General features: G+C 45.5%; 1 protein-coding gene across 1 annotated transcript in view; it reads left to right on the top strand.

The window, feature by feature from the left end:
* Positions 1–25,319, top strand: part of LOC124042111 (cAMP-specific 3',5'-cyclic phosphodiesterase 4B-like) — a 135,201-nt gene that overhangs the window by 39,851 nt on the left and 70,031 nt on the right. Inside the window, exon 3 of the mRNA XM_046360447.1 lies at positions 15,720–15,940. Coding sequence (XP_046216403.1) covers positions 15,720–15,940 — 221 coding nt within the window. The remainder of the gene's footprint in view (positions 1–15,719; positions 15,941–25,319) is intronic.

Here is a 25,319-nt window from a genome sequence, read left to right as displayed (position 1 = left end):
GGGTGGGAGAGAGCAAAGGGGAGAGAGAGAAGGGGGGAGAGGGAGGGGGGTGGGAGAGAGCAAAGGGGAGAGAGAGAAGGGGGAGAGGGAGGGGGTGGGAGGGGGGTGGGAGAGAGCAAAGGGGAGAGAGAGAAGGGGGAGAGGGAGGGGGGTGGGAGAGAGCAAAGGGGAGAGAGAGAAGGGGGAGAGGGAGGGGGTGGGAGAGAGAGAAGGGGGAGAGGGAGGGGGTGGAGAGAGAGAAGGGGGAGAGGGAGGGGGTGGTAGAGAGCAAAGGGGAGAGAGAGAAGGGGGAGAGGGAGGGGGTGGGAGAGAGCAAAGGGGAGAGAGAGAAGGGGGAGAGGGAGGGGGTGGGAGAGAGCAAAGGGGAGAGAGAGAAGGGGGAGAGGGAGGGGGGTGGGAGAGAGCAAAGGGGGGAGAGAGAGAAGGGGGAGAGGGAGGGGGTGGGAGAGAGCAAAGGGGAGAGAGAGAAGGGGGAGAAGGAGGGGGTGGGAGAGAGCAAAGGGGAGAGAGAGAAGGGGGAGAGGGAGGGGGTGGGGGGTGGGAGAGAGAGAAGGGGGAGAGAGGGGGGGTGGGAGAGAGCAAAGGGGAGAGAGAGAAAGGGGAGAGGGAGGGGGTGGGAGAGAGCAAAGGGGAGATAGAGAAGGGGGAGAGGGAGAGAGCAAAGGGGAGAGAGAGAAGGGGGTGGGAGAGAGCAAAGGGGAGAGAGAGAAGGGGGAGAAGGAGGGGGGGTGGGAGAGAGCAAAGGGGAGAGAGAGAAGGGGGAGAGGGAGGGGGTAGGAGAGAGCAAAGGGGAGAGAGAGAAGGGGGAGAGGGAGGGGGGGTAGGAGAGAGCAAAGGCTGAGAGAGAGAAGGGCCCATCTGTTTGTCCTCACTCCTCAGAGGGATGAAAGCTCAGTGTATCAGGCCAGCAGGCCAGCTCATTGAGTGTGACAGTGTCCAGAAAGACCACTTTGAATCAGGCAACTCCCAGGTACACCCAAGGTACCGTCAGCCACCGTCTCTTGTAGATCTGTACCTCCTACCATTTTCTATGTCCTTGGGTGATTGATTGGCACCTTGGAAGTTGATTGTCTTGTGTTTGCACTTCAACAAAACAAAAGTTGGCATAAGCCGCAGAAAACATTTTTCTGCTTTTGTGAATTCACATCTAGCAGATCTGCATGTCTGTATATTGCACACAGCCTTATCTCCACCCGGCACAGCCAGAAGTGGACTGATCACCCCTCAGAGCCTGGTTCTTCCCATCCTAGGTTTCCGGCCTTTCTGGAGTTTTTCCTAGCTATCGTGCTTCTACATCTGCATTGCAGTTTGGCGTCATCATTACTTTAAGACATGAAGGTCTGCCAATCTGGAAAATTTCAAGAACTTTTAACGTTTCTTCAAGTGCAGTCACAAAAACCCATCATGCGCTATGATGAAACTGGCTCTCATGAGGACCGCCACAAGAAAGGAAGACCCAGAGTTACCTCTGCTGCAGAGGATAAGTTCATTAGTTACCAGCCTCAGAAATTGCAGCCCAAATAAATGCTTCACAGTGTTCAAATAACAGACACATCTCAACATCAAATGTTTAGAGGAGACTGAGTGAAACAGGCCTTCATGGTCGAAATGCTGCAAAGAAACCATTACTAAAGGACACAGATAATAATAAGAGACTTGCTTGGGCCAGGAAACACGAGAAATGGACATTAAACCGGTGTAAATCTGTCCTTTTGGTCTGGTGTTCAAATTTGAGTTCCAACCTCCGTGTCTTTGTTGTATTTTTGGTTCCCACCGTGAAGCATAGAGGAGGAGGTGTGATGGTGCTTTGCTGGTGACACTGTCAGGGATTTATTTACAATTCAAGGCACACTTAACCAGCATGGCTACCACAGCATTCTGCAGTGATACACCATCCCATCTAGTTTGTTCATCAACAGGACCATGACCCAAAACACACCTCCAGGTGTACTCATTCACAAGGACACATGCCTGAGTCAAATAGAACCCGAGTGAAACAAAGAAACCAAGGTAATAGAACCATGTTGAAAATGATATGTTTTTCATATCCTGAAGATTATACCACACGTCATTGATTCTCAGTGTGCTGCAGGCTACTAGTGTTATATATATATATATGCCATTTAGCAGACGCTTTTATCCAAAGCGACTTATGTGTGCATACATTCTACGTATGGGTGGTCCCAGGAATCGAACCCACTACCCTGGCGTTACAAGCGCCATGCTCTACCAACTGAGCTACAGAAGGACCACTAGTGTTTTTCATATCCTGAATATCCTACTGCACGTCATATTTACATATCAACTCTGGTTATTATTATGAAGACTTTCTATTATTATGAAGGTACTTATATACTGGTGCTTTGTCCTGTTTATGTTGACTTTAACGGTAAATGTAAATGGAGTGTGTGGATACATTGTGCCACAGAAACACAAACAGTTGGTGATAAAACAGACTGTAGGACTACAGAATGGTGTTTACTGCCTTATTGTGTTTTCAAATGTATACGTTAAAACCTCTAGGTGCCTTGGTAGTAACCTTTCCTTGGTAGTAACCTTTCCTTGGTAGTAACCTTTCCTTGGTAGTAACCTTTCCTTGGTAGTAACCTTTCCTTGGTAGTAACCTTTCCTTGGTAGTAACCTTTCCTTGGTAGTAACCTTTCCTTGGTAGTAACCTTTCCTTGGTAGTAACCTTTCCTTGGTAGTAACCCACGACTCATCCTTTCTGATCCAGTCTGAGTGTTTCCGTGCACGCCACGCTCTGTACTGTGGCTAGGGGTTTGTGTCTCTTGGGCTTTGTTCGACCCTTGGCCTTGTTGTCTTCACTGTCACCGTTGAACGCGGCTCCATTTTCTACCCCCATTCAAACTCAAGTGATTTGAATCTTTAACTTAAGTCGTTGGTTTTCTTGGTCTTTCATGGCCGATTTCATTATATACGGTGTGTTCAGACCCCTTGACCTTTTCAAAATGTTGTTACGTTACAGCCTTATTCTAAAATGGATAAAACATTTAAAAATCCCAATCAATCTACACACAATACCCCATTATTGACAAAGCGAAAACAGGTTTTTAGAAATGTGAAAATGTATCACGTTAAAATTAACTGAATAACATAAGTATTCAGAAGCTTTGCTATGAGACTTGAAATTGAGCTCAGGTGCATCCTGTTTCCTTTGAACATCCTTGATTTTTCTACAACTTAGAGTCCACCTGAGGTAAATTCATTTGTTGGACATGATTAGGAAAGGGACACACCTTTCTACACTACCAGTCAAAAGGTTTAGAACACCTGGAGAGGCCTACAAGCCACAGTGTCTCGCATCCACTGTGAAATCTGGAGGAGGATCGGTGATGATTTGGGGGTTCTTCAGCAAGGCTGGAATGGGGGCAGATTTGTCTCTGCGAAGGACGCTTGAATCAAGTCACAAGGAAGAAAACCTCCTTCCTTCTGCTCTGACAATGTTCCCCAACTCGGAGGATTGGTTTTTCCAGCAGGACAATGTTCCCCAACTCGGAGGATTGGTTTTTCCAGCAGGACAATGCTCCCCAACTCGGAGGATTGGTTTTTCCAGCAGGACAATGTTCCCCAACTCGGAGGATTGGTTTTTCCAGCAGGACAATGCTCCAAGCCACACAGCCAGGTCAATGAAGGTGTAGATGGATGACCACCATATCAAGACCCTGTCATGGCCAGCCCTGGAGGGTTATTCCACCATATTGATTTTTGAACTCTTCCTAAGTTAAAACATTAGTATTGTGTTGTTTACTTGTTTTCTTTGCATTATTCTGACAACACCGCCTCTTTCTTTCCACCAGTTTTCATTTTCTGCAAAGAAAAGCTCTGAATATTTTTATTTGGAAGAAATGTTGTCAGTAGTTTATAGAAAACCAATGTTCATTTTACCCAAACACACATACCTATAAACAGTACAACCAGAGAAACTGAAAAGACCACTCATTTTGCAGCGGACTTTTATTTTTCCAGAGCTGTATGCATATATCCCTCGTACTTCTGACTTTAAGCTGATTTCTAACAGGTGCTTTTTCTGACCGATTTGAAAACTTTGATCATCCCCTTATAAAAACGTGACCATTTTGATGTTGTGACGAAGACGAAGGGAATTAGGAAGCAGGTGCAGATGGTGAGTTTAATAATAACGAACATGGTGTGTTACAAAACAAGAGCAGTGTCTGAACATGAAAACAGAACCAACACTGCCTGATGACGGAGGTTGGTCCAGCTTCTGGTTGGTCCTCTCCACCTGCCCGTTAGACAGAGGCCGGTACCCAAATGTGAGGCTGGCCGTGGCCCCTAGCTTCTCCATAAAGGCATTCCAGACCCACGAATTGGGGTCCACGGTCTGAAACGATGTCCTCTGGAAGGCCCTAGTGCCAGGAAGACCTAATGGAATAGTGCCTCAGCGACCTGGAGTGGTAAGTAGACCAGAGAGAGGGATAAAACGGCAGGATTTGGAGAATCTGTCAACCAGAATAGTGGTAAAACCATCAGAAAGTGGGAGATCTGTTACAAAGCTTATGGACAGATGTGACCAAGTCCGCTGAGACACTGGAAGTAGTTTACCTGCTGGAGCATGCCGGGGAAATTTGGATTGAGTACATACCGAACATGAGTTGACATAGTGGGCAACGTCCTGCGGCAAGGTAGGCCACCAGGATTTATCGGAGAGGGATTGGTTGACCAGCGGTGAGGAATGTGTGTGCCCAGGTCAACATCTGATCTCTCACCCCCGTGGGGACATAGATGCACTCTGGTGGGCAGATGGCAGGAGCGGGTTCCCTCTCCAGAGCCTGGCGGATGTCCACATCTACGTCCCAAAACAAAGGGCCAACAATGCGGGAGGACCGCTTGATGGGATGGAGGACACTCACAAGACCCTCCACCGATGTGGAACCACAGGGTGCGGGAAAGCAGGTCCTCGGCATCCTGGAAGAAGATGAAACTCAGTACAGAAAGAGTCATTAACTTCCCATATCTAAAATTAACCTTGTAACCCAATGCAGGGAAAGAGAGGTCTGTTTAAACCCAATGCAGGGAAAGAGAGGTCTGTTTAAACCCAATGCAGGGAAAGAGAGGTCTGTTTAAACCCAATGCAGGGAAAGAGAGGTCTGTTTAAACCCAATGCAGGGAAAGAGAGGTCTGTTTAAACCCAATGCAGGGAAAGAGAGGTCTTTTATAACCCAATGCAGGGAAAGAGAGGTCTGTTTAAACCCAATTCAGGGAAAGAGAGGTCTGTTTAAACCCAATGCAGGGAAAGAGAGGTCTGTTTAAACCCAATGCAGGGAAAGAGAGGTCTGTTTAAACCCAATGCAGGGAAAGAGAGGTCTGTTATAACCCAATGCAGGGAAAGAGAGTTCAATCAATCAAATTTATTTATATAGCCCTTCGTACATCAGCTGATATCTCAAAGTGCTGTACAGAAACCCAGTCTAAAACCCCAAACAGCAAGCAATGCAGGTGTAGAAGCACGGTGGCTAGGAAAAACTCCCTAGAAAGACCAAAACCTAGGAAGAAACCTAGAGAGGAACCAGGCTATGTGGGGTGGAGATTATAACAGAACATGGCCAAGATGTTAAAATGTTCATAAATGACCAGCATGGTCGAATAATAACAAGGCAGAACAGTTGAAACTGGAGCAGCAGCACAGTCAGGTGGACCGGGGACAGCAAGGAGTCATCATGTCAGGTAGTACTGGGGCACGGTCCTAGGGCTCAGGTCCTCCGAGAGAGAGAAAGAAAGAGAGAATTAGAGAGAGCATATGTGGGGTGGCCAGTCCTCTTCTGACTGTGCCGGGTGGAGATTATAACAGAACATGGCCAAGATGTTCAAATGTTCATAAATGACCAGCATGGTCGAATAATAGTAAGGCAGAACAGTTGAAACTGGAGCAGCAGCATGGCCAGGTGGACTGGGGACAGCAAGGAGTCATCATGTCAGGTAGTCCTGGGGCATGGTCCTAGGGCTCAGGTCCTCCGAGAGAGAGAAAGAAAGAAGGAGAGAATTAGAGAACGCACACTTAGATTCACACAGGACACCGAATAGGACAGGAGAAGTACTCCAGATATAACAAACTGACCCTAGCCCCCCCACACAAACTACTGCAGCATAAATACTGGAGGCTGAGACAGGAGGGGACAGGAGACACTGTGGCCCCATCCGAGGACACCCCCGGACAGGGCCAAACAGGAAGGATAGAGAGGTCTTTTATAACCCAATGCAGGGTTAAGAGATGTCTTTTTTCCTTTCCTTTGTCCAATTCAAAGTGACAACAGCTTTATCGATCACGGATTAGAATGACACACGTCTGGATCCTAGAAACGCCTGCTCAATACATGACAAATACACAGAACGGTAAAACACACCATTACTGACGCAACTATAACATATTGACATGTTTCTACTCAAATATCTTATGCCTCTTTTGTGACACAAGTGGAACACGATAGGAAAAAGCCTTTCACGCCAATAAATACATTGTAATGTATTGACATTTTGCCATTGAAATATCCTGTTTTTAGGGCGGTGAAACGTAATGGAAAAGGCCCATCTCAGGGTCAGGCTGTGATTTGCGGGTTGTCAGTTTGTATTGCCACTCTCCCACTGCAGACAACATGGATAGATCAGACAAATGACATTTCCTAGAAATACCAGAGGACTCAGCGCTGCTGTGTTTACTGTCAGTCAATTACTGCAGGGACTGACTGCAGAGCAGGTGGGGTGACAGTTCGTCCTCTGTCCGCTCTCTCGCGCCCTCCCTCCTTCCCTCCTTCAGCCTCTACTCCTCCCTCCCTCTTTCTGCCTCTCCTTTTAACTTCCTTCTTTGCCTGTCTTCTCTTCCTAATCTATTTCTTGTGTGTTCATCTCTATCTTTCCCCTGTGTTTGTTGGTCTCTCTCTTTCCCCTGTGTTTGTTGGTCTCTATCTTTCCCCTGTGTTTGCTGGTCTCTATCTTTCCCCTGTGTTTGTTGGTCTCTCTCTTTCCCCTGTGTTTGCTGGTCTCTATCTTTCCCCTGTGTTTGTTGGTCTCTATCTTTCCCCTGTGTTTGCTGGTCTCTATCTTTCCCCTGTGTTTGCTGGTCTCTATCTTTCCCCTGTGTTTGTTGGTCTCTCTCTTTCCCCTGTGTTTGTTGGTCTCTATCTTTCCCCTGTGTTTGTTGGTCTCTCTGTCTTTCCCCTGTTGGTCTCTGTCTTTCCCCTGTTGGTCTCTATCTTCCCCCTGTGTTTGTTGGTCTCTATCTTTCCCCTGTGTTTGTTGGTCTCTATCTTTCCCCTGTTTCCCCTATATTTTGTCTGTCTTTCCCCTGTTGGTCTCTATCTTTCCCCTGTGTTTATTGGTCTCTATCTTTCCCCTGTGTTTGTTGGTCTCTCTCTTTCCCCTGTGTTTGTTGGTCTCTATCTTTCCCCTGTTTCCCCTATATTTTATGTCTTTCCCCTGTTGGTCTCTATCTTTCCCCTGTGTTTGTTGGTCTCTATCTTTCCCCTGTGTTTATTGGTCTCTATCTTTCCCCTGTTTCCCCTATATTTTGTCTGTCTTTCCCCTGTTGGTCTCTATCTTTCCCCTGTTGGTCTCTCTATCTTTCCCCTGTGTTTGTTGGTCTCTATCTTTCCCCTGTGTGTGTTGGTCTCTATCTTTCCCCTGTGTTTGTTGGTCTCTATCTTTCCCCTGTGTTTGTTGGTCTCTATCTTTCCCCTGTTTCCCCTATATTTTCTCTGTCTTTCCCCTGTGTTTGTTGGTCTCTCTCTTTCCCCTGTGTTTGTTGGTCTCTATCTTTCCCCTGTTTCCCCTATATTTTCTCTGTCTTTCCCCTGTTGGTCTCTATCTTTCCCCTGTGTTTATTGGTCTCTATCTTTCCCCTGTGTTTGTTGGTCTCTATCTTTCCCATGTGTTTATTGGTCTCTATCTTTCCCCTGTGTTTATTGGTCTCTATCTTTCCCCTGTTTCCCCTATATTTTCTCTGTCTTTCCCCTGTGTTTGTTGGTCTCTATCTTTCCCCCGTTTCCCCTATATTTTCTCTGTCTTTCCCCTGTGTTTGCTGGTCTCTCTCTTTCCCCTGTGTTTGTTGGTCTCTATCTTTCCCCTGTTTCCCCTATATTTTCTCTGTCTTTCCCCTGTTGGTCTCTATCTTTCCCCTGTGTTTATTGGTCTCTATCTTTCCCCTGTGTTTGTTGGTCTCTCTCTTTCCCCTGTGTGTGTTGGTCTCTATCTTTCCCCTGTGTTTGTTGGTCTCTCTCTTTCCCCTGTGTGTGTTGGTCTCTATCTTTCCCCTGTGTTTGTTGGTCTCTATCTTTCCCCTGTGTTTGTTGGTCTCTATCTTTCCCCTGTTTCCCCTATATTTTCTCTGTCTTTCCCCTGTTGGTCTCTATCTTTCCCCTGTGTTTGTTGGTCTCTATCTTTCCCCTGTTTCCCCTATATTTTCTCTGTCTTTCCCCTGTTGGTCTCTATCTTTCCCCTGTGTTTATTGGTCTCTATCTTTCCCCTGTGTTTGCTGGTCTCTCTCTTTCCCCTGTGTGTGTTGGTCTCTCTATTTCCCCTGTGTTTGTTGGTCTCTATCTTTCTCCTGTGTTTGTTGGTCTCTATCTTTCCCCTGTGTTTGTTGGTCTCTATCTTTCCCCTGTTTCCCCTATATTTTCTCTGTCTTTCCCCTGTTGGTCTCTATCTTTCCCCTGTGTTTATTGGTCTCTATCTTTCCCCTGTGTTTGTTGGTCTCTATCTTTCCCCTGTGTTTGTTGGTCTCTATCTTTCCCCTGTTTCCCCTATATTTCTCTGTCTTTCCCCTGTTGGTCTCTATCTTTCCCCTGTGTTTATTGGTCTCTATCTTTCCCCTGTGTTTGCTGGTCTCTCTCTTTCCCCTGTGTTTGTTGGTCTCTATCTTTCCCCTGTGTTTATTGGTCTCTATCTTTCCCCTGTGTTTGCTGGTCTCTATCTTTCCCCTGTGTTTGCTGGTCTCTCTCTTTCCCCTGTGTGTGTTGGTCTCTATCTTTCCCCTGTGTTTATTGGTCTCTATCTTTCCCCTGTGTGTGTTGGTCTCTATCTTTCCCCTGTGTTTGCTGGTCTCTCTCTTTCCCCTGTGTGTGTTGGTCTCTATCTTTCCCCTGTGTTTGTTTGTCTCTCTGTCTTTCCCCTGTGTTTGTTGGTCTTGCTAAATCAATGTGTTCTCTCTGTCTTTCTCTAACTCTGCCATTTTTGCCATCTTGCTCTCCCCAATGCGTCTTCACTGGGTCAGAGAGTTGTGGACTGCTATTATTCTTGTGATCTCAGCAGGAGGTGTTGGAGAGAGGAACAGAGAGGGAACTACAGTCTTATGGCACCAGGGCAAAATGCACCAGCCAGTATGATAAAACCCTAATGATAGAATACATGATAGGCTACAATAGTGGTAAATGTACCCACTGTAGCGACAGATCCATGATCAATTTATCCTCCCTAAATCGGTAGTCCTTAACCATAAGATGGTGGAAACTGATGCCATTGTCTTGGTGCATCTTCACCCTACTTCCCACTGATGCATAGTGCAGTATAGTACATCCTCTACTGACGCATAGTGCAGTATAGTACATCCTGTACTGACGCAAAGTGCAGTATAGTATATCCTCTACTGACGCATAGTGCAGTATAGTATATCCTCTACTGATGCATAGTGCAGTATAGTACATCCTGTACTGACGCAAAGTGCAGTATAGTATATCCTCTACTGACGCATAGTGCAGTATAGTATATCCTCTACTGATGCATAGTGCAGTATAGTACATCCTGTACTGACGCAATGTGCAGTATAGTATATCCTCTACTGATGCATAGTGCAGTATAGTATATCCTCTACTGATGCATAGTGCAGTATAGTATATCCTGTACTGACTCATAGTGCAGTATAGTATATCCTCTACTGACTCATAGTGCAGTATAGTATATCCTCTACTGACGCATAGTGCAGTATAGTATATCCTGTACTGACTCATAGTGCAGTATAGTATATCCTCTACTGACTCATAGTGCAGTATAGTATATCCTCTACTGACGCATAGTGCAGTATAGTATATCCTGTACTGACTCATAGTGCAGTATAGTACATCCTGTACTGACTCATAGTGCAGTATAGTATATCCTGTACTGACTCATAGTGCAGTATAGTATATCCTCTACTGACTCATAGTGCAGTATAGTACATCCTCTACTGACTCATAGTGCAGTATACTCATAGTGCAGTATAGTACATCCTCTACTGACTCATAGTGCAGTATAGTACATCCTCTACTGACTCATAGTGCAGTATAGTACATCCTCTACTGACTCATAGTGCAGTATAGTACATCCTCTACTGACTCATAGTGCAGTATAGTACATCCTCTACTGACTCATAGTGCAGTATAGTACATCCTCTACTGACTCATAGTGCAGTATAGTACATCCTCTACTGACTCATAGTGCAGTATAGTACATCCTCTACTGACTCATAGTGCAGTATAGTACATCCTCTACTGACTCATAGTGCAGTATAGTATATCCTCTACTGATGCATAGTGCAGTATAGTATATCCTCTACTGATGCATAGTGCAGTATAGTATATCCTGTACTGACTCATAGTGCAGTATAGTATATCCTCTACTGACTCATAGTGCAGTATAGTATATCCTCTACTGATGCATAGTGCAGTATAGTATATCCTCTACTGACTCATAGTGCAGTATAGTACATCCTCTACTGACTCATAGTGCAGTATAGTACATCCTCTACTGACTCATAGTGCAGTATAGTATATCCTCTACTGACGCATAGTGCAGTATAGTATATCCTGTACTGACTCATAGTGCAGTATAGTATATCCTCTACTGACTCATAGTGCAGTATAGTACATCCTGTACTGACGCAAAGTGCAGTATAGTACATCCTGTACTGATGCATAGTGCAGTATAGTATATCCTGTACTCCTGTACTTCTCTCCTCTGCAGCTTATTACTCCTGACCAAGTTATTCCTCTGAGGTGCCCTGAGGGCTGAGCAACGTGGTCTGTGCTACTCTGACAGGGGGTGACCTGAGGGCTGAGCAGTGTGGTCTGTGCTACTCTGACAGGGGGTGACCTGAGGGCAGAGCAGTGTGGTCTGTGCTACTCTGTTTTTAGACATGTTTGCGAATTTATTTAAAATAAAAATACCTTATTTCAATTAGTATTTAGACCTTTTGCTATGAGAAATTGAGCTCAGGTGCATCCTATTTCCATTGATCATGCTTGATGTTTCTACAACTTGGTTGGAGTCCACCCGTGGTCAATTCAATTGATTGCACACGATTTGAAAAGACACACACCTGTCGATATAAGGTCCCACATTTGAAAGTGCATGTCAGAGCAAAAACCAAGCCGTGAGGTCGAAGGAATTGTCCATAGAGCTCCGAGACAGGATTGTGTCGAGACACAGATCTGGGGAAGGGTACCAAAAAATGTCTGCAGCATTGCAGTTCCCCAAGAACATAGTGGCCTCCATAATGTTTGAAACAACCAAGACCTGCTAGAGCTGGCCGCCGGGACAAACTGACCAATCGGGGGAGAAGGGCCTTGGTCAGGGACGTGACCAAGAACCCAATGGTCACTCTGACAGAGCTCCAGAGTTCCTCTGTGGAGATGGGAGAACCTTCCAGAAGGACAACCATCTCTACAGCACTCCACCAATCAGGCCTTTATGGTAGAGTGGCTAGATGGAAGCCACTTCTCAGTCAAAGGCACAAGACAGCCTGCTTGGAGTTTGCCAAAAGGCATCTAAAGGACTCTCAGATCATGAGAAACAACATTCTCTGGTCTGATGAAACCAAGATTGAACTCTTTGGCCTGAACGCCAAGCGTCACGTCTGGAGGACACCTGGCACTGCTTATCACCTGGCCAATATCACCCCGACAGTGACGCATCGTAGCGGCAGCTTTATGCTGTGGGGATGTTTTTTAGCTGAAGGGACTGGGAGACTAGTCAATATCGAAGAAAGATGAACGGAGCAAAGTACAGAGAGACCCTTGATGAAGACCTGCTCCAGAGCGCTCAGGATCTCAGACTGGGACAAAGGTTCACCTTCCAACAGGACAACGACTCTAAGCACACAGCCAAGCCAATGCAGGAGTGGCATCGGCACAAATCTCTGAATGTCCTTGAGTGGCCCAGCCAGAGGCCAGACTTGAACCTGATCCAACATCTCTGAATGTCCTTGAGTGGCCCAGCCAGAGCCTGGACTTGAACCTGATCCAACATCTCTGAATGTCCTTGAGTGGCCCAGCCAGAGGCCGGACTTGAACCTGATCCAACATCTCTGAATGTCCTTGAGTGGCCCAGCCAGAGGCCGGACTTGAACCTGATCCAACATCTCTGAATGTCCTTGAGTGGCCCAGCCAGAGCCTGGACTTGAACCTGATCCAACATCTCTGAATGTCCTTGAGTGGCCCAGCCAGAGCCTGGACTTGAACCTGATCCAACATCTCTGAATGTCCTTGAGTGGTATAGCCAGAGGCCGGACTTGAACCTGATCCAACATCTCTGGAGAGACTAGAAAATAGCTGTGCAGCAACGCTCCCCATTCAACCTGACTGAGCTTGAGAGGATCTGCAATGGGAGAAACTCCCCAAATACAGGTGTGCAAAGCTTGTAGCATCATACCCAAGAAGACTTGAGGGTGTAATCGGTGCTTCAACAAAGTACTGAGTAAAGGGTCTGAATACTTATGTAAATGTAATATTTAAGTGTTTTATTTTAATACATTTGCAAACATTTCTAAAAACCTCTTTTGCTTTGTCATTATGGGGTATTGTGATGTCATTATGGGGTATTGTGATGTCATTATGGGGTATTGTGATGTCATTATGGGGTATTGTGTGTATATTGATGAGCAGAAAAAAACGATTTAATACATTTTAGAATAAGGTGCGTGCTTGGTTTCCTCCAGACGTGACGCTTGGCGTTCAGGCCAAAGAGTTCAATCTTGGTTTCATAAGACCAGAGAATGTTGTTTCTCATGATCTGAGAGTCCTTAACAAAATGTGTAAAAAGTCAAGGGGTCTGAATATTTTCTGTATGTACTGTATGTCATGTATAATTGTTTTCTCAGTAATGTGTGAACACAGATAGCAGGTTGGCTCTGCTGTTTCTTCTTCCATTTACAATGGGATGTGAAGCAGTGCTGAGATTGGCTTGGTTTGGAAAGCATCCTGCTGACAGGAGGGAAACAGCTTTTCATGGTTATTATTTATTTCTGCTACTTGTTCAGTCTCTCTTTTTATTATTCATTATCTCTCTCTCTCTCTCGTTCATTTTCTCTCTCTCTTATCTCTATTATTCATTATCTCTATCATTTATTCTCTCTTTCCTGTCTTTCTCATTATCTCTCTCTCTCATTAATTTTCTCTCTCTTATCTCTATTATTCATTCTCTATAATTTATTCTCTCTTTCTCATCTTTCTCATTCTCTCTCTCATTCATTTTCTCTCTCTCTTATCTCTATTATTCATTATCTCTATCATTTATTCTCTATTTCTCGTCTTTCTCATTATCTCTCTCTCTCTCTCATTCATTTTCTCTCTCTCCTATCTCTATTATTCATTATCTCTATAATTTATTCTCTATTTCTCGTCTTTCTCATTATCTCTCTCTCTCTCTCTCTCTCTCTCTCTCTCATTCATTTTCTCTCTCTCTTATCTCTATTATTCATTATCTCTATCATTTATTCTCTCTTTCTCTCTTCTTTATTCTCTCTCTCTACAGACATGCACTGCATACGTAATACATCTTGCATGCAGGGCACGTGGGCATTCAAACACACACACTCTCTCTTCATCACCCCCCTCATTCTCCCCAAACACCGCCACACCTATCTCTCACTCGATCCCTCTCCTTTGTTTATTTGGCCGTATCCTTGCTTCAGTTCCACTTGGACGAAGTGAATATATAACAGAGGGTGATGTATAACCCCACTCTGTCAGGAGCCGCCAGCTTAAACCACCTTTGTTTACTGCCCACCATTACAGAGAAATGCACCAGACGACCTATCTGACGGCATAACATGGAAACAGACACACACGTGCACAGCACAGGAGGCTGGAGGTACCTTCATTGGGGAGGACGTGCTCGTTGTCATGGCTGGAGCTGAATTAGTGGAATGGTATCAAATATATAAAACACAACTGCTTCTATGTGTTTGATGCCATTCCATTCGCTCTGTTCCAGCCATCATTATGAGCCGTCCTCCCCTCAGCAGCCTCCACTGGTGCACGTACCTGCACACACACGTACTGCATCCATCAACCCCCTCATCACACACACACCACCGTCTATAATAAATACTGCCTTCGAGTTCAATCAGTGTTGCTGTTTTGAATGATCTTTGAATAGAAGAAAAATAATCCCCACCAAATTGAGACTGTTATTTTGTTTATAAATATCACATAAATGTGCGTGTGTTGTCTTTTGTAATGAAATAGGTAATTGTGTTAAGAAACATTTTTCGAAAGAAAAATGATATTATTTTTTTATATTTTTTTTGAGAACCTGACCTCAAAACATTGAAGGAAACATTTAAAATCCAGTACTCTCTGTACCCAACATGACCAGTATGAATATATTATCTGTAAAAATATCAACACTTCCTGTATGTCTTGGGAGTTTAGAATACTGTAGTCTCACAGTAGGTCATAGACTGCCCCCTAGTGCTATGTGCATGGAACTGGCTAAAGATTAGGATTTGACATCCAATGGAATAGTCAATGTATTCCCTTGAATGAATGTCCTCTGCAATGTGTCAACGTAGTGGCTGGTTTGGGTTTATCAAAGCAGTATATGTATATGTATATGTATATGCTTATGTAACATAATATTGAAGCAATGACATTAAATGCCTTTTTTGTAGTTCCATCTATGTCCACTGAACCTTTTTGTAGTCTCATCTATGTCCACTGAACCTTTTTGTAGTCTCATCTATGTCCACTGAACCTTTTTGTAGTTCCATCTATGTCCACTGAACCTTTTTGTAGTTCCATCTATGTCCACTGAACCTTTTTGTAGTCTCATCTATGTCCACTGAACCTTTTTGTAGTTCCATCTATGTCCACTGAACCTTTTTGTAGTCTCATCTATGTCCACTGAACCTTTTTGTAGTTCCATCTATGTCCACTGAACCTTTTTGTAGTTCTGTCTATGTCGACTGAACCTTTTTGTAGTTCCATCTATGTCCACTGAACCTTTTTGTAGTTCTGTCTATGTCCACTGAACCTTTTTGTAGTTCTGTCTATGTCCACTGAACCTTTTTGTAGTTCCATCTATGTCCACTGAACCTTTTTGTAGTTCTGTCTATGTCCACTGAACCTTTTTGTAGTTCCATCTATGTCCACTGAACCTTTTTGTAGTTCTGTCTATGTCCACGGAACCTTTTTATAGTTACATCTATGTCCACTGAACCTTTTTGTAGTCTCATCTATGTCCACTGAACCTTTTTGTAGTTCTGTCTATGTCCACTGAACCTTAGACATAATCTTCTATCAACGTTATGTATCAACATTCTGTCAGCTTTCCCATAACTTTTAGTCTTCGCTATAACCATAGTTCTGTCAACCCCTCATCTTATAACCCTCTAAGTTCTACATCAGCTTTCTTTCAACGTCTACTGCCTCTTGCTATTAGCCATAACCTTCTATCAACGTTCTACTAGCATTCTCTCAACCTTTGCCTTTCAGGACACCAATGAGACCCCGGGAGTGTTCGGCAGCACTCTTGGAGTGGACCTTTGCAGGGGCCGCAGGCGTCACTCGGGCACGCTACAGCTGCCCCCGTTGTCATGGCGACAGGCGGAGAGGGATCTAAGCCGCACGCCAGAGGGGGACACCATGGCCCGGCCCACCACCCTGCCCTTCCACCCGCTGCCACAAATCAACATCATCCACGCCGACCCCGACAGGTTAGATCAGAAACTAGCAGACACTGCAGTCCTGGAGAACCCAAGTTGTGCTTCCTTACTTGAGGTTAAACCCAAAGTGTTTTCTCCTGTCTGTATTAGAGCATTCTATGTTCATGTTTTGGTGAACCAATCTTACTCTATACTAAGGTATAATATGTGTTGGTGGAATCCTAGCAGCATGTCTCTCAAGTGGCGCAGCAGTCTAAGGCACTGCATCTCAGTGCTGGAGGCGTCACTACAGACCCTGGTTTAATTCCAGGCTGTATCACAACCGGCCGTGATTGGGAGTCCCATAGGGCGGCGCACAATTGGCCCAGCATCGTTAGGGTTTGGCCGGGAAAAGGCCGTCATTGTAAATAAGAATTTGTTATTAACTGACTTGCCGAGTTAAATAAAGGTTATATAAATAATATATATATATATATATATATGTTCTAGACATTGTATCAGCAAAGTGCAATTTCGTCCAACAACCACTGGGTGGAGATAAAGGGCTCTAATGCCATTTGTGGAGCCTGCTGAATTCTAGTCTTGGGCGATGTTCTGCATACCGGGGTATTTCAAAATACTGATTGTATGATTTTCAATACTGTGTACTACAGAGAGGGTTGACCTTAAAAAACTCACTTTCTGGGCTTGAATGGAAAGAGAGAGAGATGGGACTGTATGGAAGAGGGAAAATGGGTAGAGATTGTTTAAGTGAACCAGAGAAAGAGTAGGTAGGTAGAGAGTACTTGAGAGAGAAAGAGTGAAGGAAAAGATGGCGGGAGAGGCACAGAGTGTCCCCCCTGGCGAATCCTTGAAGTCCTGACAGAATAATAGAGAAGAGCTGGCCAAACAGGTCTGCCAACTAGAGCTGTCAGAAGAACCTTGTTTTGTTCTCTCTGTTGCGTAGTGTCCTGTATCCTCTCTGGTGTGTAGTGTCCTGTATCCTCTCTGGTGTGTAGTGTGCTGTATCCTCTCTGGTGTGTAGTGTCCTGTATCCTCTGGTGTGTAGTGTCCTGTATCCTCTCTGGTGTGTAGTGTGCTGTATCCTCTCTGGTATGTAGTGTGCTGTATCCTCTCTGGTGTGTAGTGTCCTGTATCCTCTGGTGTGTAGTGTCCTGTATCCTCTGGTGTGTAGTGTCCTGTATCCTCTCTGGTGTGTAGTGTCCTGTATCCTCTCTGGTGTGTAGTGTCCTGTATCCTCTCTGGTGTGTAGTGTGCTGTATCCTCTCTGGTATGTAGTGTGCTGTATCCTCTCTGGTGTGTAGTGTCCTGTATCCTCTGGTGTGTAGTGTCCTGTATCCTCTGGTGTGTAGTGTCCTGTATCCTCTCTGGTGTGTAGTGTGCTGTATCCTCTCTGGTGTGTAGTGTCCTGTATCCTCTGGTGTGTAGTGTGCTGTATCCTCTGGTGTGTAGTGTCCTGTATCCTCTGGTGTGTAGTGTCCTGTATCCTCTCTGGTGTGTAGTGTCCTGTATCCTCTGGTGTGTAGTGTCCTGTATCCTCTTGTTATGTAGTGTCCTGTATCCTCTCTGGTGTGTAGTGTGCTGTATCCTCTCTGGTGTGTAGTGTCCTGTATCCTCTCTGGTGTGTAGTGTGCTGTATCCTCTCTGGTGTGTAGTGTCCTGTATCCTCTGGTGTGTAGTGTCCTGTATCCTCTCTGGTGTGTAGTGTGCTGTATCCTCTCTGGTGTGTAGTGTCCTGTATCCTCTTGTTATGTAGTGTGCTGTATCCTCTGGTGTGTAGTGTCCTGTATCCTCTTGTTATGTAGTGTGCTGTATCCTCTCTGGTGTGTAGTGTCCTGTATCCTCTCTGGTGTGTAGTGTCCTGTATCCTCTCTGGTGTGTAGTGTCCTGTATCCTCTCTGGTGTGTAGTGTCCTGTATCCTCTCTGGTGTGTAGTGTCCTGTATCCTCTCTGTTGCGTTGTGTCCCGTATCCTCTCTGGTGTGTAGTGTCCTGTATCCTCTCTGGTGTGTAGTGTCCTGTATCCTCTCTGGTGTGTAGTGTCCTGTATCCTCTCTGGTGTGTAGTGTCCTGTATCCTCTCTGTTGCGTTGTGTCCCGTATCCTCTCTGGTGTGTAGTGTCCTGTATCCTCTCTGGTGTGTAGTGTCCTGTATCCTCTCTGGTGTGTAGTGTCCTGTATCCTCTCTGGTGTGTAGTGTCCTGTATCCTCTCTGGTGTGTAGTGTCCTGTATCCTCTCTGGTGTGTAGTGTCCTGTATCCTCTCTGTTGCGTTGTGTCCCGTATCCTCTCTGGTGTGTAGTGTCCTGTATCCTCTCTGGTGTGTAGTGTCCTGTATCCTCTCTGTTGCGTTGTGTCCCGTATCCTCTCTGGTGTGTAGTGTCCTGTATCCTCTCTGGTGTGTAGTGTCCTGTATCCTCTCTGGTGTGTAGTGTCCTGTATCCTCTCTGGTGTGTAGTGTCCTGTATCCTCTCTGGTGTGTAGTGTGCTGTATCCTCTCTGGTGTGTAGTGTCCTGTATCCTCTCTGGTGTGTAGTGTGCTGTATCCTCTGGTGTGTAGTGTGCTGTATCCTCTCTGGTGTGTAGTGTACTGTATCCTATCTGGTGTGTCTTGTCCTGTATCCTCTCTGGTGTGTAGTGTACTGTATCCTCTCTGGTGTGTAGTGTCCTGTATCCTCTCTGGTGTGTAGTGTGCTGTATCCTCTCTGTTGTTTAGTGTGCTGTATCCTCTGTTATGTAGTGTGCTGTATCCTCTGGTATGTAGTGTGCTGTATCCTCTCTGGTGTGTAGTGTCCTGTATCCTCTCTGGTGTGTCGTGTCCTGTATCCTCTCTGGTGTGTAGTGTCCCGTATCCTCTCTGGTGTGTAGTGTGCTGTATCCTCTCTGGTGTGTAGTGTCCTGTATCCTCTCTGGTGTGTAGTGTCCTGTATCCTCTCTGGTGTGTAATGTCCTGTATCCTCTCTGGTGTGTAGTGTGCTGTATCCTCTCTGGTGCGTAGTGTCCTGTATCCTCTCTGGTGTGTAGTGTGCTGTATCCTCTCTGGTGCGTAGTGTCCTGTATCCTCTCTGGTGTGTAGTGTCCTGTATCCTCTCTGGTGTGTAGTGTCCTGTATCCTCTCTGGTGTGTAGTGTCCTGTATCCTCTCTGGTGTGTAGTGTGCTGTATCCTCTCTGGTGTGTAGTGTCCTGTATCCTCTCTGGTGTGTAGTGTCCTTTATCCTCTCTGTTGTTTAATGTGCTGTATCCTCTGTTGTGTAGTGTGCTGTACCCTCTCTGGTGTGTCTTGTCCTGTATCCTCAGTGGTGCGTTGTGTCCTGTAGCCTCACGCTTGAGCTCCACTCATTGGTACTGAGTGAACTGGACTCTGTTCAAAACCAAGACCCTGGCTATGGAGGCTCATGGGGCCAAAACAGAGCTGGAACAGAATATAGACTCACGTGGGAATACCCTATTGGATAAGAGGACGAGCGTTTCACCCCACATCTCCCCGAGACTGTTTCGTAAGCAGGTGGTGAACAAGCGCCGTTACAGGCGCTTCACTCTGGACCACACCTGGCAAGGCCTTGAAGTTGTGTGGATGTGTCCACATGCACGTGTGTATAGCATATAGCATGGACCCTGGTTACATCAGTGTCATTGTTTAACCCTTTCTGTCACGTTTAAGCAACTTATGCCTGCTGAAAATATCACTTTTAAAAGTTTATGTACTGTTTAGTCACAGCCAACTAATGTTGTTGTCTCGTCTTGTAATCATATATGTGGATATATACATATATATACATATTCAATTAGAGAAAACACTTCAAAACACTTTTTAAAAACCTCAAAGTTGTATCTCAAACAGACTGTTTTTCGAAAATGCTTGTCAATGTATGGCATCCTGTCTCATTGTCTGAGCTGGGCCGGTATACACCCACACCATTCTGTTGTTGAAGTACACCCACACCATTCTGTTGTTGAAGTACACCCACACCATTCTGTTGTTGAAGTACACCCACACCATTATGTTGTTGAAGTACACCCACACCATTCTGTTGTTGAAGTACACCCACACCATTCTGTTGTTGAAGTACACCCACACCATTCTGTTGTTGAAGTACACCCACACCATTCTGTTGTTGAAGTACACCCACACCATTCTGTTGTTGGGGTACACCCACACCATTCTGTTGTTGGGGTACACCCACACCATTCTGTTGTTGAAGTACACCCACACCATTCTGTTGTTGAAGTACACCCACAGCATTCTGTTGTTGACGTACACCCACACCATTCTGTTGTTGGGGACACCCACACCATTCTGTTGTTGGGGTACACCCACACCATTCTGTTGTTGAAGTACACCCACAGCATTCTGTTGTTGGGGTACACCCACACCATTCTGTTGTTGAAGTACACCCACACCATTCTGTTGTTGAAGTACACCCACACCATTCTGTTGTTGGGGTACACCCACACCATTCTGTTGTTGGGGTACACCCACACCATTCTGTTGTTGAGGTACACCCACACCATTCTGTTGTTGAAGTACACCCACACCATTCCAACACAAAAAAGCTGCTTTTTAAAATACACTGCTCAAAAAAATAAAGGGAACACTAAAATAACACATCCGAGATCTGAATTAATGAAACATTCTTATTAAATACTTTTTTCTTTACATAGTTGAATATGCTAACAACAAAATCACACAAAAATTATCAATGGAAATCAAATTTATCAACCCATGGAGGTCTGGATTTGGAGTCACACTCAAAATTAAAGTGGAAAACCTCACTACAGGCTGATCCAACTTTGAGGTAATGTCCTTAAAACAAGTCAAAATGAGGCTTAGTAGTGTGTGTGGCCTCCACGTGCCTGTATGACCTCCCTATAACGCCTGGGCATGCTCCTGAGGAGGTGGCGGATAGTCTCCTGAGGGATCTCCTCCCAGACCTGGACTAAAGCATCCGCCAACTCCTGGACAGTCTGTGGTGCAACAGATGGAGGATGGAGTGAGACATGATGTCCCAGATGTGCTCAATTGGATTCAGGTCTGGGGAACGGGCGGGCCAGTCCATAGCGTCAATGCCTTCCTCTTGCAGGAACTGCTGACTCACTCCAGCCACATGAGGTCTAGCATTGTCTTGCAATAGGAGGAACCCAGGGCCAACCGCACCAGCATATGGTCTCACAAGGGGTCTGAGGATCTCATCTCGGTACCTAATGGCAGTCAGGCTACCTCTGGCGAGCACATGGAGGGCTGTGCGGCCCCCCAAAGAAATGCCACCCCACACAATGACTGACCCACTGCCAAACCGGTCATGCTGGAGGATGTTGCATGCAGCAGAATGTTCTCCACGGCGTCTCCAGACTCTGTCACATGTGCTCAGTGTGAACCTGCTTTCATCTGGGAAGAGCACAGGGCGCCAGTGGCGAATTTGCCAATCTTGGTGTTCTCTGGCAAATGCCAAACGTCCTGCACGGTGTTGGGCTGTAAGCACAACCACCACCTGTGGACGTCGGGCCCTCATACCACCCTCATGGAGTCTGTTTCTGACCGTTTGAGCAGACACATGCACATTTGTGGCCTGCTGGAGGTCATTTTGCAGGGCTCTGGCAGTGCTCCTCCTACCCCTCCGTGCACAAAGGCGGAGGTAGCTGTCCTGCTGCTGGGTTGTTGCCCTCCTACAGCCTCCTCCACGTCTCCTGATTTACTGGTCTGTCTCCTGGTAGCGCCTCCATGCTCTGGACACTACGCGGACAGACACAGCAAACCTTCTTGCCACAGCTCGCATTGATGTGCCATCCTGGATGAGCTGCACTACCTGAGCCACTTGTGTGGGTTGTAGACTCCGTCTCATGCTACCACTAGAGTGAAAGCACCGCCAGCATTCAAAAGTAACCATAACATCAGCCAGGAAGCATAGGAACTGAGAAGTGGTCTGTGGTCACCACCTGCAGAACCACTCCTTTATTGGGGGTGTCTTGCTAATTGCCTATAATTTCCACCTGTTGTCTATTCCATTTGCACAACAGCATGTGACATTTATTGTCAATCAGTGTTGCTTCCTAAGTGGACAGTTTGATTTCACGGAAGTGTGATTGACTTGGAGTTACATTGTGTTGTTTAAGTGTTCCCTTTATTTTTTTGAGCAGTGAAGTTCAGTAAAACGTTTGGTTGGAAATTGTATTTCTCTAATATTGTAATAAATTATAGGTCATATTTAATAAAAACAGTTACTTTACAACCAAATCTCTATTTTGGATTTAAATGGCATGTTATAGAAGGGTCCAGACACTTTTTGTTGTTGTGATTTCACGTTTTTGAGAAACACCCCAAATAGCAAATCACTTCCTCAACGTCATTGTGTAGTATGAGGTCCCCAAAATGACACGAACAAAGGCCCCCAAAAAAGAGTCCTTTTTTAAGCAACTTATTCCTCGACTGATAAGTAATTATGTGAAATGGGACCAACTGTTGAAACAACGTTTGCCTCAGGAGGAGGATATACCAGTTGCAGGAGAAATGTGAACTGAAACCATTACCTCAGAATCTGTAACCTGGCCTACAAATCATACAGGTTTGCTCATTAACATGTCTGTCATCATTCTTGGAGGAAACACATATCTGGTTCTTGTTATTATTATAGAAATGTGACTTATAGATCTATCATTCTAATTGAAAGCAAGTCTAAGTAGGGGTAGATCTGTTCTATGTGTGCCATTTCTATGCTTCCCGTTTTAGGTTTTGTTTTTGTGTCTTTTACTTTGGGTTTTGTACACCAGCTACAAACAGTTTAAAATACAATATTTTTGTTATGGAAAATATATTTCACAACGGTTTAGATGATTCAGTGATACTCTACACTATACTTGCTTGTTTTGTCACAAACTGAAATTAGTCTAACTATTTACGATTTTGCAACCAGGAAATGGCAGAGTGATTTCTGCATAGTGCATCTTTAAATGTTTTGCATTTAAGTAATTTTGCAGACGTTCTTATCCAGATCGACTTACAATTAGTATGTTCATCTTAAGGTAGCTTGGTGAGACAACCACATGTCACAGCCGTAGAAATGCTAATAGAAACAGATTGTATATTTTAGCGGCACATTCAAAAGCTATGCTCTTTTTCTGGACAGAGATGAATCTGGACTTCTCTCTCTGCACTATACAAACCTCTTTACTTAATGTTATGCCATATTCAGCAATCATCAGACAGTCGTCTTTTGCGTGTGTACTGTAGTGTTCCATTGTTCATTACCTTCCGAGTGGCGCAGCGGTCTAAGGCACTGGGTTCGGGTTCGTTATTTGAATTGGGATTGGTGAATAGCAATGCATTTATCAGAAGTCGACTGCACTGAATTAACCTGGTCATTGGGGTTTCATAAAAATAGTCCCTTTGGCTGTGATTGGCCCAAGGCCCATGACGCTTTACTGAGTGTCTCCTAACCTGTCCCTCTCCCTACTCCCCTCTACTTCACCTCTCTGGTTGGACACGGCAGAGTACCTCAATCCCTCCTTCCTTCTGAAGAGCATCTTGGTTTCCACTGCTGTATCATAATGATGGACACATTTTGTTTAAAGCAGGGATCTCATGACCTGGGGGCCAACGTCAGTCTTTCAGTTATCATGGGGCCCACAAAAGGCAGTGTGTCAGCCTGATAGTTTGAGACCCCGGTGGAGAAACACGACTGCTATGTCACATCTTATCACCTTTGATACTTGACACCAAGCGTCAACTATGGAGGGGGTGGGGAGCGTCATCATACTTTTTCTCCGTACTATTGGCTCTCTCTCTCTCTCTCTCTCTCTTTTAATCACTCTCTGTCTTGCTTGTGATACCAGTAACTGTAACGTTCCATTGTATACTGTCATGCAATTTAGACACACAGTGGAACCAAGAGTCAGATGACTGCACTGACTACAGGAACAGAAGAAGAGACAGTCTATCCTCTGTAGTCCAGCCAGATCTACCTCTGAACAAGCCAATCTTGTGCCATCACACAGTTGGCCTCTGGTCAGATATAGAGCACTCAGTGGCAGGGTGGGTTTTTGTGAGTGTATGGGGTCAGAGTGGTGTGTGTGGTCAGAGGGGAGTGTGTGTGGTGATTTGGGTCTGAGAGTGTGTTTCTGGTCAGAGGAGGGGTGTGGTGGGAGGAGGAGGAGGGGCAGGGGAGATGATGATGGAGAGAGGAGGAGGCGCAGGGGAGAGGGAGGAGGAGCAGTGAGATGATGATGAGGGAGGAGGAAGTGCAGGGGAAATTATGTACAACCAGGTCTCCTATCTGTCACAGCGGCAGAGTTCACTTTGACTTCAGTAAGGAGGAGGTGTAGGGGAGAGGGAGGAGGTGCCTTGGGGAGGAGGAGGTGTAGGGGAGAGGGAGGAGGTGCCTTAGGGAGGAGGAGGTTTAGGGGAGAGGGAGGAGGGAGGAGGTGCCTTAGGGAGGAGGAGGTGCAGGGGAAACAATGTACACCAGGTCTCCTATCTGTCACAGCAGCAGAGTGCACTTTGACTTCAGCGAGGTCCCTAATTAAGCCCCCTCCTCCACTACTAGGTGACTTTCTTATTTTCTCTCTTTCATATTTTTTCTAGGTGTGTGATAGTTTGTAGAATGGTTGTGTTGTAGGGTAACCGGGATCCTGGGACTGTCCCGGGAAAACGTCACATTTCCTGAAAAAATGTAAATGACAAGATCTAATGCAATTCCACAAAATACAAAAACATCCACAGCTGCAGATTAGCAAAAATAAATAAATGGCACAATATCCAGACAGGTTGTAGCATGTAAGCGTTTAGCCTGGCGTATTTAGTTCACACAGTCACCATAAATGCAAAGCACACACATAATTGACACTGCTGGACTGCACACGAGACCCGAATGCAGTTAGTAAACTCTACATGAAACCCCCACGTATAGCCTATAAAATAACGTGTGTGTTGTGCTGGTGAATGAGGACCCAAAAGCGACTTAACGAAAACAGAGTCTTTATTCCAGTATAAGACAAAAGTAATAATCCTGGATATAACAAGGAGAAAACAAAACAGGAAAACTGAAATCCACTCGTAGTAGCGAGGACTGACTGGAGACTCGACCATAGACTGCAGGTTGCTTAGGGAAGGCACCGACCGTAGCAGACTAAGACACCTGCTCACACGCAGCATCTGAAGAAGACAAAACACGACAGGGCGAGACCAGGACACGGAACAGCGAACATCATACAAGGATCCGACAAGGACAGAAGCGGAAAACAAGGGGAGAAATAGGGGCTCTAATCAGAGGGCAAAATAGGGGACAGGTGTGAAAAGAGTAAATGAGTGAGTTAGGAGAATGAGGAACAGCTGGGAGCAGGAACGGAACGATAGAGAGAAGAGAGAGAGGAAGGGGGAGAGAGAGGGATAGAAAGAGGGAACGAACCTAATAAGACCAGCAGGGGGAAACGAACAGAAGG

Source organism: Oncorhynchus gorbuscha, linkage group LG08, assembly GCF_021184085.1.
Source record: "Oncorhynchus gorbuscha isolate QuinsamMale2020 ecotype Even-year linkage group LG08, OgorEven_v1.0, whole genome shotgun sequence".
Classification (NCBI taxonomy): Eukaryota; Metazoa; Chordata; class Actinopteri; order Salmoniformes; family Salmonidae; genus Oncorhynchus; species Oncorhynchus gorbuscha.
Note: the sequence above shows the minus strand (reverse complement) of the source record. Positions and strands in the feature narration are given on the sequence as shown.